This window comes from Nyctereutes procyonoides, unplaced genomic scaffold (assembly GCF_905146905.1).
Source record: "Nyctereutes procyonoides isolate TBG_1078 unplaced genomic scaffold, NYPRO_anot_genome, whole genome shotgun sequence".
Lineage (NCBI taxonomy): Eukaryota > Metazoa > Chordata > Mammalia > Carnivora > Canidae > Nyctereutes > Nyctereutes procyonoides.
In genome coordinates, this window is record NW_026575145.1 from 16,096,573 (window position 1) to 16,111,653 (window position 15,081).

The 15,081-nt window shown below is 32.2% G+C and overlaps 1 protein-coding gene across 4 annotated transcripts in view; it reads left to right on the plus strand.

Moving 5' to 3' along the window:
• Positions 1–15,081, plus strand: part of STRN3 (striatin 3) — a 111,909-nt gene that overhangs the window by 70,927 nt on the left and 25,901 nt on the right. For 3 of the 4 annotated variants that reach the window (XM_055309219.1, XM_055309221.1, XM_055309222.1), the window contains exons 6-8: positions 1,216–1,345; positions 2,557–2,698; positions 7,768–7,878. In XM_055309219.1, the coding sequence (XP_055165194.1) occupies positions 1,216–1,345; positions 2,557–2,698; positions 7,768–7,878 (383 nt within the window). The remainder of the gene's footprint in view (positions 1–1,215; positions 1,346–2,556; positions 2,699–7,767; positions 7,879–15,081) is intronic. The other variant, XM_055309220.1, reaches the window with a different exon arrangement.

The window sequence follows — 15,081 nt, forward strand, 5'->3', positions numbered from 1 at the left end:
ATCTCAGGGTCCTGAAATCGAGTCTTGTACTGGGGTGGGGTGGGTTCCTCGCTGGACATGGAGCCTGCTTAAGATTCTCTCTTTCCCTCTCCCTCTGCCCCTCCCTCCCCTCGCTTAAAAAAAAAAGTCTGAATTTGAATTGTATTGTGTCCTTAGAAACAATCAGGGAGGGGAGAAAGCTCCAAATTTTAGATTGTTATTCTTTTTGGTACCAAAAGATCTAGTTCAACCCAAACAGTTTATAGGTAAAGAAATTGAGGATAAAAGGTCCAAGTGACTTGGCCAAATTCCAATATCTAGTTAATGGAAGAACAGAGAGACTTATTGTGAGAGTCTGTGTTGGGCTGAAATTGCCACTGTTCTCTTGGTTTTTGTTTTTAAGATTTTATTTTTTTATTCATGAGAGACACACACACACGAGAGAGAGAGAGAGAGAGAGAGAGAGGCAGAGACACAGGCAGAGGGAGAAGCAGGCTCCATGCAGGGAGCCCGATGTGGGACTAGATCCCGGGACTCCAGGATCACGCCCTGGGCCGAAGGCAGGTGCTAAACTGCTGAGCTACCCAGGGATCCCCTGTTCTCTTTTGTCACTAGACATTTAAACAGCTATTTCAAAACCCCTTATTTGTATATAGTGGAGGAACGCAGATTATAGTTTAAAAAGTGACTTCATAGGTAGATAAAAATAGATAACTTTATTACCTATTAAATGAATGGTTTTGAGAGACTTGGAAGTATTTTTTTAGTATATTAAGAATCCTGTGAGAAAATCTGTGAAATTTATTGGAATATCTATATCTGATTTACCCCACCACTTTAAATCTGGGCAGATTTCAGTCTTCAGACATTTGGGACAAGCTGTAAAAGATTGTAGAACTATAAGAAATGCTAAGCTTTTGTTTCTTTCTTATGATGGCTTCATTTTGAGATGTAATACCATATTTGAATGTCTGTTATTATAAGATTTTGACTCAGTAATTACTCAAAGTAATATTGGAGAAACTTAATGGAACAATCACTTTTACTTTATTCAGAAAACATAAATATTCTTCATAATATTCTTTTCTTGGATAAAATACTTAGATAATGCATTATAAATAGATTGTCATTGGAATCTCTATACTACTTTCAAGTATTGTTTTAAAATATGAACCGGAAAGAAATGTTAGAATTAACTATTAGAATATTTGGATTCATCTTTTTCCCCTTTGACAGGCCCTCTGGTGATGTTCTGGAGACATTCAATTTTTTAGAAAATGCTGATGACAGTGATGAAGAAGAGGAAAATGACATGATTGAAGGCATCCCAGAAGGAAAAGATAAACATCGGTTGAATAAACACAAAGTAGGAACTCAAGTTTTAATTTTTATTAGCTAAAACAAATATACACATGTATTTGGAATAGAAATTTTCAAGATATCTTAAGATCTTGAGAGTGATTATTTTTTATCATCTCACTTGAAAGTTTTATGTATTATCAGTTCTTATTATTATCCACATATAGTAGAAATTATTATTTGCTGTATCATTCACTAAACAGCAAAAAGGGGTTTTTATAGAACTAGTCTGGTGATTTGAAACTTAATAAAAATAAAAAAAAAAAAACAGAACCCCTTCTTCACTCCAGCTATAATTAAGAATTACTGCTGAAGTCTATCTCTTCATGTTCAGTAAACAGGTAATAAAGTGAAGCTGCAATGGGGATACTCCCACTCTGGGTGAGGGAGTAAACTGTGGATTATAAATGTATGTGTCCACATTCTTGGTAAGGATTAATAAAAATGTACTTCTGTTCATAACCTAAGAAACTGGATTATCTATTTTATCAGTGATGTAGGTTAGTTATAAAAGTATACACAGATTAGATGATCCATTTATGAATTATGGTAGTGTATAATATTTCAAGTATTTTAAGAAGAGTGCATAGGTTAAGTTTTTGTTCCTTGGGATGTTATAGTAATGTTCTTGTTCGTCAAGAAAAGTTTCTAGGCTATAAAGCAGTTTTCAGTGTTCCTGTCACATTTCATGTGTGTAGCATGGGTGAATGGAGATTTTGATCGATCTCCCTTTTTTTTTTTTCCTGGGAGGCAAAGCATTGTTATTATCACAGCTACTAACTTAAGATCAGTTAAAATCCTTATTAGCTATGCCATATCCTTGTGAATTATTAACTACGTACGCAGTTCTCAGTGAGTGAAGTCAGTCAGTCTAACACAATGTACCAGAATGTGAGTGAAAAGGCCTATAAATAGGGGTAATTGTGAATCTATGATAATTAAAGAACTTAATTTTTTATTAGTATAGTATCTTAACCATTTTTTACTACCACATTACTTGCATCACATCTTACAGTAATGTTCACATGACACTGTTAAGAACCATTTATATAGAGCATAATTTGGGATTGGTGAAATAAGTAGAAAAATCTAAAATTTTGTATATGTAAGTAATTTAAAAATGGGAGTGCAAATATAAAGATAATTGTCTGAAAACATATAAAGAATCCCTTTAAAATCTAGGATAAAAGTAATTCTTGGCTTATGTTCCATTTACAGATAGGTAATGAAGGTTTAGCTGCTGACCTAACAGATGATCCTGATACTGAGGAAGCACTGAAAGAATTTGATTTTTTAGTGACTGCTGAGGATGGTGAAGGAGCTGGAGAAGCACGGAGTTCAGGAGATGGCACAGAATGGGGTAAGGTGATAAAGAAATGTGGGGGCGGGAGAATAGCTTTTAAAAATGCATTGCTATTAAGTATTATATGTGGAATGTGAGTATTTGAATGTGTGGTGGCAGTTAAACAAGAGCAAGGGGAAGTGGTGTTAATAATTTCAGGGTGTTTTGCACCAATTTATTTAGATTTGTGACAAAACTATTGTTTGATGTATGCCTTTTGGTGGATTTTGACTTTTGAAATTTATTTTGATTTAAAGTTGAAAGAAATCCAATTTCTTTCTTCTTACATTTAAAAAAAGTGTGTAGTTTTAAACATTCCCATTATTTAATTTGATAATAAATCTAGGTTTAAAGATTTAACTCTTCCATTATGCCCGTATGATGTTACCTGACTTATTGCTAGAAAGTGATAGAGCTCCTAATCCTAAATTAGAGCTTTACATTGAATAAGGTTTAGTGAGGGTATTAAGCTTTATTACATATAATATTTAGGATGTATATGTCAGGGCCTAGCCTTTAGAAATGACGTATAATGCTAATAATAATCTACCCATAACTAAAATAAAACAGTTGTATTTATACAGTGTTAAAAACCATTTAAAAAAATAAGATAAAAGTATAATAATTATATTATGATAGTAGCTGAGGTCCACTCTGTTGTTCAGTCAGCTTTTAATACCAGCACGTTATCCTGGCAGGTAGAACTCACACTATGTTACAGAGCTTTATTGGAGAAGGTTATTAAGTACCTTAATGCATATTTCAAAGGAACACCAAAGTTGCTTAGTTACTCACAAAAGGAATTATCATTAGCTTCTTAAAAACTACTTTGGTGATGAGGATCATATGTTATTTAAAAAGCCTCATTCGTGTATTGAAACTGAATTTGCTAATAGAAAGAGAAACAAAACCTAATAGGTGATATAATTATTTATTATCCTGATAACAATTCAAGTACTTAAAAATCTGAATTTTGTTACCAGCTTTCTTATTGATTATAATTCTCAAGCATTGTTTCAGACTTTTACTTAATCTCTTCTCTAAGTGGAAAGAGAAGAGGCACATTCATGGAAAATATGAAAAAACTTCAGAATTGCTTTCTAGACTTGGAATATACCTTTTTGTACTTACTATTTGAAAATGGCTACATTCTAGTTTACTTTTCTTAAGAATTAGCCTTGCTCAGGAGACACTTTAATAAGAATATCAAAGTTTTCTTTAAGCTTCTTTATGCAACTCATTCAATGTTGGAAATATCTAATTTTTTTCCCCAGTAGTTTCTAAAGTACTGTCTTTTTTCAGGTTATTTTATAATTACATAAGTACATTTAAATTATATAAATATATAATTATTTCATAACTCATGCATTTTAGGAGGTTTAGAACCCACATATACCTGTGAAGAAGAAACTAAAAATAATCTGTAATGCCACTATGTAAAGAGAATCATGGTTAACATACATGTATATCTATCTTTACTTAACAAAAGATTTTGCTGAGTGCCAATTTATAACCTACCCTTTTCACCTAATCTTCTGTAACAGCATTTTTAATAGCTTCATAGCTTCATAATATTCTGTCAGTATGTTCTATTATTTAATTGGGGCTTTACTGATGAATACTTAGATTATTTTCACCAAAGAAAATCACAGTATCACAGTAGTTTTCAAATACCTCTATAGCTAAATCTTGGCACACTTCCCACTTGTTTTGCCTAAAATTGCTGGAAGTTTAACTGCTAGAAGAATATACAAAAATTTCAGGAATTTAATTTATATAAAACAGGATTATTTCTTTAATTATGAAATACATATTGTGTGCAGTCAATTGTTCCTTCTGTCCAAAGACTTTTAGCTCTAGAGCAGTTTCAAAAGCAGGCCTAAATAGTGAATGATAACTGTAAAATACTTACTTTTACTATTTGAGAGTGACCTGATTCTCTTTGTGTAAATGGAAGTAACTGAAAGTCTTTTCCTTATAGATGAGACTGAACTTTAAAGCATTTTAAGTTTCCTAAAGGAGGAAAAGAACAAAATTGTTTAGGCAGTTTCTTTTCTTCACAAATGAAAAGTGTCAAAGATCTATGCAGTGTTTCTGAATTTTTCATTTCTATTCAACAGTGCTATATTCAGTTTTTCCAAAACCAAGAGGATGGATATACAAACACACCTTTATTTAACTCATTTGCTTAAATTTGAATTTATTTACAAATGGGAAGGTGGCGGTTTTTGAGATCTAAGTTATGGAGTAAGACTTTTGTTTTTTTTTTTTAATAAGTAATGTATCCTAATGAAACCTATCCCAGTACTCACCCACAATGGATAATCTGTTATTTCATATTCTGTAATACTAGAAAGCTGCTCAAATATATCTAATTTTGAATACTTTATCCTATAAAGCCACTACTATTTAGGAAGCTTTTAAATCCTGTTTTCTTCTGTTATCTATATTAGGTAGTGTGAGTTCAATTTTGGTAGTTTTTAGTTCTCATAATAAAAAATATTAGTCAACATTTCTAATTTTGCTCTTTCTCTCATGGAGACTTGGCATTTTAAACATATTTGATTATTTCTCTTCTACTTTGAAACTGTGATATGTAGAAATTTGTAGAACTATAAAATGTAATTAGTACCTGAATATTTGTATTTAAGTATAATGGATAAATAAAGTACTAAATATTTGCATAAAGTGAGGTTAGTTACATTTTTATACTACATTAAGTATATTATATAATTCCTCTGCTTTGATAGTTAGAATTACCATAGTAGAGTTTCATGTTTTTGTGGTTTTGAGTTGTTAAGGGTCATTTTTGTGTGTGTGCATATTTGTGCTTTCTTTTAAACAAAGTTCCCCTAACTGATTCAACCTCATTTCTTGGTATTTTTCCCCCCTAGATTTTTATAAAACAGAATTAATATGTAGAAGATTATGCTGCCTCTTCCCTTTTGCTCTTAACTATTTCTTATAAGCAATATCAAACCAACTGTTATTACCAGGCAAGTTTCAGGATGTGTTTTTGTGCACATATGCATTCACCAACCTGTTCTTTGCACTGCTTTGAGTTAACCTTTGTTTTCTAGACTTTAGGTTATCTTGCAAGTAATACTTGTTTTTTTCCTTAGGCTTATCCTTTTCATTCCTTTTGCTTTTTCACTCCAGTACCCTTTGCTACTTGAATTAGAGTTACTCACAGCTTTATTTTTTTTCAGAGGTCTCTTAAAAAACTATTTGACTATCTTACTACAATCTGCTGTCCTATGATATTACCTGTGTAAAGTTTACACCACTTAAGCTTTTTTTTTTCTTTCTTTCTATAGGTTTAAAAATGTGTTAATTTGGTTTAAGTGGTCACCTTTAAAAATAACTGCTAGCTTTATTAAGATGAATACAAATGATTAATTCTTTAAATCTCTTTTTTTTGTGAGTATTCATGGAGTTCACAGAATAATTTCTGGTACAGCAGTTTTCAATAAACTTCATGATTAGAGTACACAAAAAGTGAATTTTGTCTTTAAATCAGTAATACCACAGTATTACACACAGTATTAAAATTTGCAGATTTGACAGATAATCTTATGTATAAATTTCAATTTTGAGCACTCTAGTTTTAAGTAATTCAAGTTGGTAAATTGACTTAAAAGATTTGAATTTAGCTTTTTATATATTAACTGCTAAGATCATAAGATCATAGGTACACCCATAGGGGAGAAAGTTCTAACACTTACAGTAGAAAAAGGCTCAAGTTACAGTAAGTGAATTTCTACATGACATTCAAATATGAGGATTTCTTATTTTTGCTACATACAGCAATCTATAAGGGGTGGTGGTGGCTTTTTTCTATTCACTGTATGGATTAGGCCAGTGAGGCCTAGGCAGTTTTTTGAGAGTTGTGATCTAGAATATAATGAGTTATCAAAAATTTAGCAAGTATGTTTTTCCTAAAATCTTACTATTCTGTCAGCCTGTTGATCGACTTAGCCTATATGTTTTGGTATAATTTTTCTTTAGTAGGATGGTTATAGAAACTCCTAGTTTGTTGCTCTATGATAGAATGTTAAACTTTCTAATAATATGGCTGTTTTAAAACTAAACAAATGAAAGGAAAACCCTTAATACTTAAAGTAATTCTAATAGTCTTATTTTTATTCTGCTTCATTTTAATATTGTTTTTCTTCTAGTTTACTAGAGAGTAAAATTTTTCCAGGCACAAGTATTTACTTAAAATAAATATAGATTTGTTATTCAGCTCAAATAGCTGAAGTTTCATCTTTAGCAGATGTACAGCAATGTATGTTTTCACTTCTCCATGCTTGTCACTGCTTTCATCTTACCCTAAAAAAAAAATCAACTCAAAAAATTCTTCAGTGGAATTTGAGTTTTGTTTTTTTTTTTTTTTTTTTTTTTTGTTTTGTTTTTTTTTTTGCTAATCTTAGTTGTAGACCAATGGAAGAAGGTAATGAGATGTTGAACTATTTGGGTGGGGTGGGGGCCGAGGTGGGATTCTCTGAATGCTTTGTATGTATTATTGGAGACATTGTATTTTGGAATTATATGTCTGTATTATATTGGACTAGAATGCCTCTCCATTAGTATAGTTATCCCGTGCATGCAGAAACAGTGTGACAGAAGGTGCATGAATATTTTCATCAATAAAATGGCACTGACCTTTCCAGCTTGCACTCTTATGAGTAGTTCGCATGTAATTCGTTCATTTGCTTTTATGATGCTGGCTGAATAATTTTTATGAACATTTTTATAAAGATGCAGTGATCTATTTTGTATAACATTAGTTTTCTAATGTCAGTCCGTTGAATATTAGTCATTGAAAGAATAATAACCCTCAAATTTGTGATTCATAGAAATGAAGTACCATTTAACTGTTAGTATTAACTGTTTAGAAACTTACGAGATGGGCATTTAGAATTTGAGTTGTGAATACCAAAACTGAAACTGCACCTTTAAAGTATTTTGGGTATATGCTGTTAGTACATTTTGATTATGATTATGTAAAGCTATAACAGTTTACTGCCAACAGCTTGCATTGCCAACTGCTGATTTTTTTTCTTTTAATAATATGCTGCATGTAGATAAAGATGACCTCTCCCCACCTACTGAGGTTTGGGATGTAGACCAGGGACTAATAAGTAAACTGAAGGAACAGTACAAGAAGGAACGAAAGGGGAAGAAAGGGGTGAAGAGTAAGTGCAGATTCTATTATAATTTTTGTATACCAATCTTTGAGAAAAAAAATTCAACTCTTGTTTTTTTGTGTGTACCTTTTTTTTTTTTTTTTTGGTTTCATAAAGGGGGCAACTAACTCTAAACTTTGTTGTATAATTGAAATTTATTTGAATATAATTTAGATGTGTTATTAATCAAGTGAAAAATCATTTTAAATAATGTTGATAAGGATGAAGGAAAGATTTTAAGGGAGGTTTTTTAATTTTAAAAGTTTACCAAATTGTAAGGAATATTGGTCTTGGAATTAAAAGTAAAATAAATTTGTTCAAAAGGAAGAAAGCATAAATTTCCTTAGTTTTGATTAAGTAGGGTGTTACAGCTATAACCATCTACTATCCAGGTTACATTTCTTAGTTTGGGAATACTTAAATATAGTGACTATAAAAGCTATTTCCGTCGTTGCTGAACTTAATCCAACAGCAAACCAGGAGGGCAGCAGAAAAATCTCTCCTGGGTAGTATTTTCTTGATTACTCTGGTGGAAGGCTAGACGAAAGGGTAATCATAGCAGTAAGGTTTGTTTGGTGTCTAGCTGAATATCTTTTTTTCATAAGATTTTTCACTATGTTGTATCTGACCAGTGTAGTATAAAAGTATAAATTTAGCTATAGCACTTCTCAGAGATAGGATTCATTTCTGTTTTGTGAATCAAACTTTAAAAACAGCCACATGAAAAGCATCTTCAGACCTTTGAATATTAAATGAAGAAACTTGAAATTTACTTTGGGGAAACTTTATTTTGAACTGGCCATTGGTTGTTGCTAGTCTCACTTTTTTGACTATGTCAAGGACAGAGTGATGGCAAAGGCTAAAACCTTGTAGGCATTCTTTCCATATTTCTTTTTCTGGTGACAGATAAATTAGCTTATAAAATGGCAGGTGTAATGGAAATGGGTGTACATTTTTTTCAGTAAAACTCGTTTTAAATGATTTAATTTATTGTGGAAGCTAATAATGAGGGGAATTTAGGGGACTTGTTACACAGTTTTCCTTTATAACATTATACCAATTTGCTATGCATGTGAATGAAAAACTGTTCTCTAAGAAGTTTCAGATTGTACAATGAATTGCTTATTGTATTTAAAAACATTTAGTACTGGGCAGGGGCTGTGTTCAGCTCTAACATCATTTACCTATATAACTCATGCATGTTTAATATAAAAGTACTTTCGCATGATTGACTATTTGAATATAGACATGACAACATTAGAATTTTAGGATTTAAGTCTTTTTAATGAAATGAATTGATTCATTAATCTAGTAATACTAGATTACTTATGTATGTTATTCATGAATTGACTCATTTGCTGAAGATTTATTTAGAAAATGTTAGATAATGTTGCTTTAATCTAAAATACAAATACCACATTCCCTTCCCCCCCAATATTATTAAATCTATACCTTTTTGAGGTTTAGAAAAGAAGATATAAGCCAATTTAAGGTCTTTTTTTAGTTGTAGGTTTTAAATGTTTCTAAAAAGTGTTATACTCGCTTGTTTAAGAAATACTAAAGCAAATGAACTGAAACTAAAATTCAAAACCCCTATAAAATTTTAAATTAACTTTTAAGAAATAGAACCTTAGTATGAACAGTTTTGTTATTTGCCTATCTAAATAACTAAATAACGAAAAAACTGACACTTCAAAGAAGACATAATTTCATGTCAATAAGTATTCCTCTGTTGAACATGTTTTCAGGTTTGTTTGTTTTTTAACCAAACTACCTTGTTTTTAAATATAAGGGTTGGAGAGCTTTGTGAGGTGGACAAAAAGGAATTGCTGTGATATAAATTAGGAGCTGAGGCCCACAGAGCCATGCCTGAGGCTCTCATGTCTCAGTACTGTTTCATTATCTAGATATGTACTGTATTATTTAGCCAGATCTTTTTAATTTTGGTTTTATGTCTGTTTTTTGAAACAGAGACTAACTTTGTTTATATAACCATAAAAATAATATATTCTTGTTACTCAGTGTAAGAAGTATATTATATAGAACCAAAAAGTGAAAAACACCCATGGTCTTAATACTTAGGGATTAATATTTTACATATATCTTTTTTAAGTGTTGTCTTTATATATAAACCTTATTTTTAATTTTTTTAACAAAAATATCAGTTATTTTAAATTCCTTTTTTCTTAATGTTTCACTGTCACCTGAATAAGATATAACTTTAATGGTTACATAGTTTTGCAGTTTGTAGGTTTAACCTGGCCTCCGTTAATTAGACCTTTAGATTGTTTCTACCAATGTCAGCGTCTTTAAGGTGACCTGTATATATAAAGATAAGGTTTCCAACAAAATGTCTCAGGAATGAAATGGGGCATAATGTGTTTCTTTTCGCACTTGCTTTGTAAATTTAAGTAAAACCCTTTTGCTGTTACATATATCAAATTCACTATGAACATGTTGGCTCTGATTCCCTGATATGAAGACAAAACTTTAAGGACAGAAATTGTTTTTTTAAGTTGTTGGATCATAACTTCTAATGTCTTAATTTAGGTAGATCATCATATTAATTAGCAAAGATAAAGTTTTACATGAAAAGTATAAATCATGAATTTTCTTATTAGCTGTCTTTTTTGGGTTTTATTCTGATACTTTAATCAGAATATAGTTTTGTACAAAATAGAATAATTCATAAACTTTTGATTTTGATTTCTTTATTCCAAAATGTGAATGAATTATACCCACTGAATCACTTTTCTACAGATTTTTTTCTAGATTCTTAGAGGGAAGAAAATTATTGCCTAATTTTATCATATAGATTCAGTAGATGTAATCCAACCTAAATGCCTTTCTTTTTAATGGAAAGAAAAAAGTGGTGAGAATATCAGCTTTTTAATTTTGTAAAAACTCAACCATGATTTGATTCTTAAACGGAAAGAATTCTGAAATCCAGAGCTAATAAACTGTTGGTTGTCTTCTAATTTGTTTACTCCACTTTTTTTTTTAAATTTTTATTTATTTATTTATTTATGATAGTCACAGGGGGGGGGGGCAGAGACACAGGCAGAGGGAGAAGCAGGCTCCATGCACCGGGAGCCCGATGTGGGATTCGATCCCGGGTCTCCAGGATGGCGCCCTGGGCCAAAGGCAGGCGCCAAACCTGCTGCGCCACCCAGGGATCCCTGTTTACTCCACTTCTTCCTTCTTTTTTTCCACCTGAGGCAAAAGAAAATTACTTAAATGTGACACCTTTGCCTTGGATTGTAGATAAAATTCAGTATTAATTTTCTGCTAAGTGACATTTATTTAGAAGCTATCCTTTATTAATACTTCTATAAGTAAAGACCATGAAACTAAAGAGACATGATACAGTTACTTTGTTTTCAGGCTTCAAAAATGTTGTTTCCTTTTCTTTTTAACTTTTTATTTGGACATAATTTCATACTTAAGGAAAAGTACTATTGCAAGAATAGTACAAAGCATTCCATGTAATTTTCACCCAGGTTCCCTAATTGTCAACGTTTTACCACATTTGCTTAATTTATTTCTCTCTCTGTAAATATATACATTTAATATTTTGGACAGTTCAGAAAATGAGTAGGTTGTAGATGTATTGTTCCTTAAATGGTTTAGCAAGTGACTACAGTACAATGATGAAAATCAGGAAATTAAAAAAATGTAGTAGTTATCTGACCTATAACTCCGTTTTCTTTTATTCTTAATAATTTCTAAGGGTTCTGTAATTGGGGAAGGGAGTCAAGGGGAGGTTCTATATTTCTTGTTATGTTAAAATTTTGGTCTGGTAGGAATTTTTCTAAAAAAGTTTTTGATGGTCTCCATTTTGCTGTATTTTATACCTCAATAAAAACGTGTAAAGCAGTAACAAAAATCCCATCTCAAATGTGAAATCTTTATTTAGAATATGAGGAAAGGAGTTAAAAAATTTTTAAGACTTCCTTTGATTTTTGACTTTTTTGGGTTTTCAACGTGGAAAGTTTAAATTATGGATTGTAATATGTTTTCTTTTGATAGATACTCTTCTGTGGCTTATTGTTACTCCTGTGCTACTTATTACCTTTAATATTGAGGCTTATTAAAATTAGATTATTAAATATCTTCAGATGATTTATAAGCTTTTCCTATTTCAAAGATTCACATTCTGAGAATATATATGTTTACAGCTCTAATTCTTAGTGAATGAACTCGTCTTAGTTTTCCTCATAATTATCATTTGTCCTAATTTTCCTGTCTTTCCCATGTATAGAAGAATATTGTCATTCCCCTTCTTTACTGGTGTTACTAGAATTGCTGCGCATCCTTTAAGTTGATTGTCGATACATTGGAAAAGGAAAGTCTTTCAACTTTTTCAGTATTTTTAAATAAATTGAAAGTGAGTGTCCCTGGATTGTTTTCTATTTTTTAAAATTTTATATTAACGTTTGGCACTTGTTATTCCAGATCCAAGATGACAAACCATCACCAGAAGATGTAATATTTTTGTCAAGTGTGACTTTTGTCCAAGTATCTGCATATTGGACATTCTGACATTTAAGGAAAAATTATCTTTTTTTAGCAATAACTTTTAGTAGGCTTTTAAAAACAACTTGGCACACACTGTATAATATCTTTGATATTATTAAGATTTTATTTATTTAATTGAGAGAGCAAGCAAGAGAGAATCACGTGCAAGAGCCTGGTGAGGGGCAGAGGGCGAGAAAGAATCTCAAGCTGACTCTGTGCTGAGTGCTGAGCCCCACTCTGGGCTTATTAGCCAATCTCATGACCCTGAGGTCGTGACCTGCACTGAAATCAAGAGTCAGATGTTTAACCCACTGAACCACCCAGGCACCCCAAATATCTTTGATATTTAAGCTGCTTCTGTTTAGCAAAGTATAAATTTGAAGAGTCTATGAAACAGTTCAGTATTTTCTCACTTGCATCAAATCAAAGACAAAAAGCAATTGTCTCATAGTAAAGGGATGCAGTTGGTTTTATATTTCATGCTTTACTTTCACAGCTTATATATGCATGGATGCATATGGGGTTTGAACTCCCCCAACACAGGGCTTGAACTCACGACCCTGAGATCAAGGCATGAGCTGAGAATAAGAGTCTGGCACTTAACTGACTGAACCACTCAGCTGCCCCTGATTTCACTTTTAAAGCAAACAGTTCTTCAACTCATTTTTTTTTCCTCCCCGAATATTAACTTAGACATTTTGAGAAGGGTCAGAAAGTATTAGATTGATACTCTTTCAATCAGTACACTTTTTAAAACTATAGAATCACTTTGTAGCTGAACTAGTTTTTATTTATTATTATTGTGATGTTATTTTTAAGACGATAGTTTTCGTGTGAAAGCTTAATTTAATTAGAACAGTAGTCAGAATGTAGAACATATCTAGCAAGCATGATACAAACTAAATCCTTATTTTAAAATAAACTTATTGGGATCCCTCAGTGGTTTAGCACCTGCCTTTGTTTGGCCCAGGGCATGATCCTGGAGTCCCGGGATTGAGTCCCATGTCAGGCTCCTTTCATAGAGCCTGCTTCTCCCTCTGCCTGGTCTCTGCCTCTCTCTCCCTCTCTCTCGCTCTCTCTTCCTCTCTCTCCCTCTCTTTCTCTCTCTCTCTCTCTCTCTATCATGAATAAGTAAATAAATTTTAAAAAAATAAATAAAATAAACTTACCTTTTCCAGATTGCCTAACAGTTGCTTTCGCTTTAGAATATGAAATTTGGAGGAAAAAAAAAAAAGAATGAGGTTTGAATAACAAAGGGAGGACATATATTCAGAGTAGTGGAAAAAAGTTTTTCTTGGAGCTCCTGGGTGGCTTAGTCCATTAAGCATACAACCCTTGATTTTGGCTCCAGTCATGATCTCAGAGTCATGAGACTGGGTCGTGTCAGGCTCTGCACTGAACATGGAGTCTGCTTAGGATTCTCTTCCTGCCTCTCTCCTCACCTCCAAAATAAAATCTTGTTGTTAAGTTAGATAAAGTATTTTTTCTGTAAGTCCAACAATAATTAAGAATCAGATTTTATTTAATAAATGCTTAGTGAGTTTTCATTTAGAGCCTTGAATATTTTGAATATGTGTAATATTCTTTATAGTAATACACTTACAGTTTTCTTATTACTGCTAATTAGGCTTCAGATGTTTTATTTGAAATTGCATTTTGTTACATTTATATTACTAAATAGAAAGAGAATGAAGACATTAAATTTGTAGTTGAAAGATATTCTAAGAACTAGGGGCTACATAAGACTGTTAAATCTGGTTATGAAATCTGCTTTAATCTTTTTTTTAAAGATTTTATTTATTCATGAGAGGGGGGGGGGGCAGAGAACACAGGTAGAGGGAGAAGCAGGCTCCGCACAGGGAGCCCGATGTGGGACTCTATCCCAGGACTCCAGGATCACGTCCTGGGCCAAAGGCAGGAGCTTAACCACTGAGCCACCCAGGGATCCCCTGCTTTAATCTTTTAGTAGCTTTTGAGCAACTAGAATTAAAACAGGATTCTTACATCTTCTCCTGAACTTGGCACTTCTGTCACACAAAGACTAATGTTTGGCTATAGTGTGAAAAAAATTTCAGTTACTCCATAATTTGGGATCTTCAGTTTCAACAATAGCTTTCATGTTATTTCCTTTCCTTCCATATTTCTTAGTCTGTGTGTTCAGGGAGATTATGACTTCACAGGTGTAATAAAACCTTTTCTTATCTTTATTAGTTTTGGCATTTAGCTATCATGAAATTATCTGTAAGATAATAAAGTCATGTTTTGGTACATACGAGTATAATAAGAATGAGCAGAGAAGGATCAACAAAGGCTTCATAGAGGAGAGCTGGATCTGGTTTGAAGGAATAAGTAGATCTTGATAAGTTGAAGTGCATGCTAAAGATAGAGTGTGTGTGTTATAAGGAAACTGCTTTGACTCTAAAATCAGAGAGATTTGTGTTGTGGAGCATTAAAAGATGAGATTGGGTAGGAAAAATAGGATCAGATCATGAAGCACATGCAAGATAAAGTACAAGATTTTAGTTAGCTTTGATCCAGAGAATGTTAAGGGGCCACTTTTGTTTCTGAATAAGGGGTGATAATTGTGATAATTTTAAGTTAATGTGGCTGTGGTTTTCCAATTTGAAGATAAATGGAGCTGAGAGTTAGGAAAACTAATTAGGAATTTATAGCAGTAATTGATGAGTGAAAGCG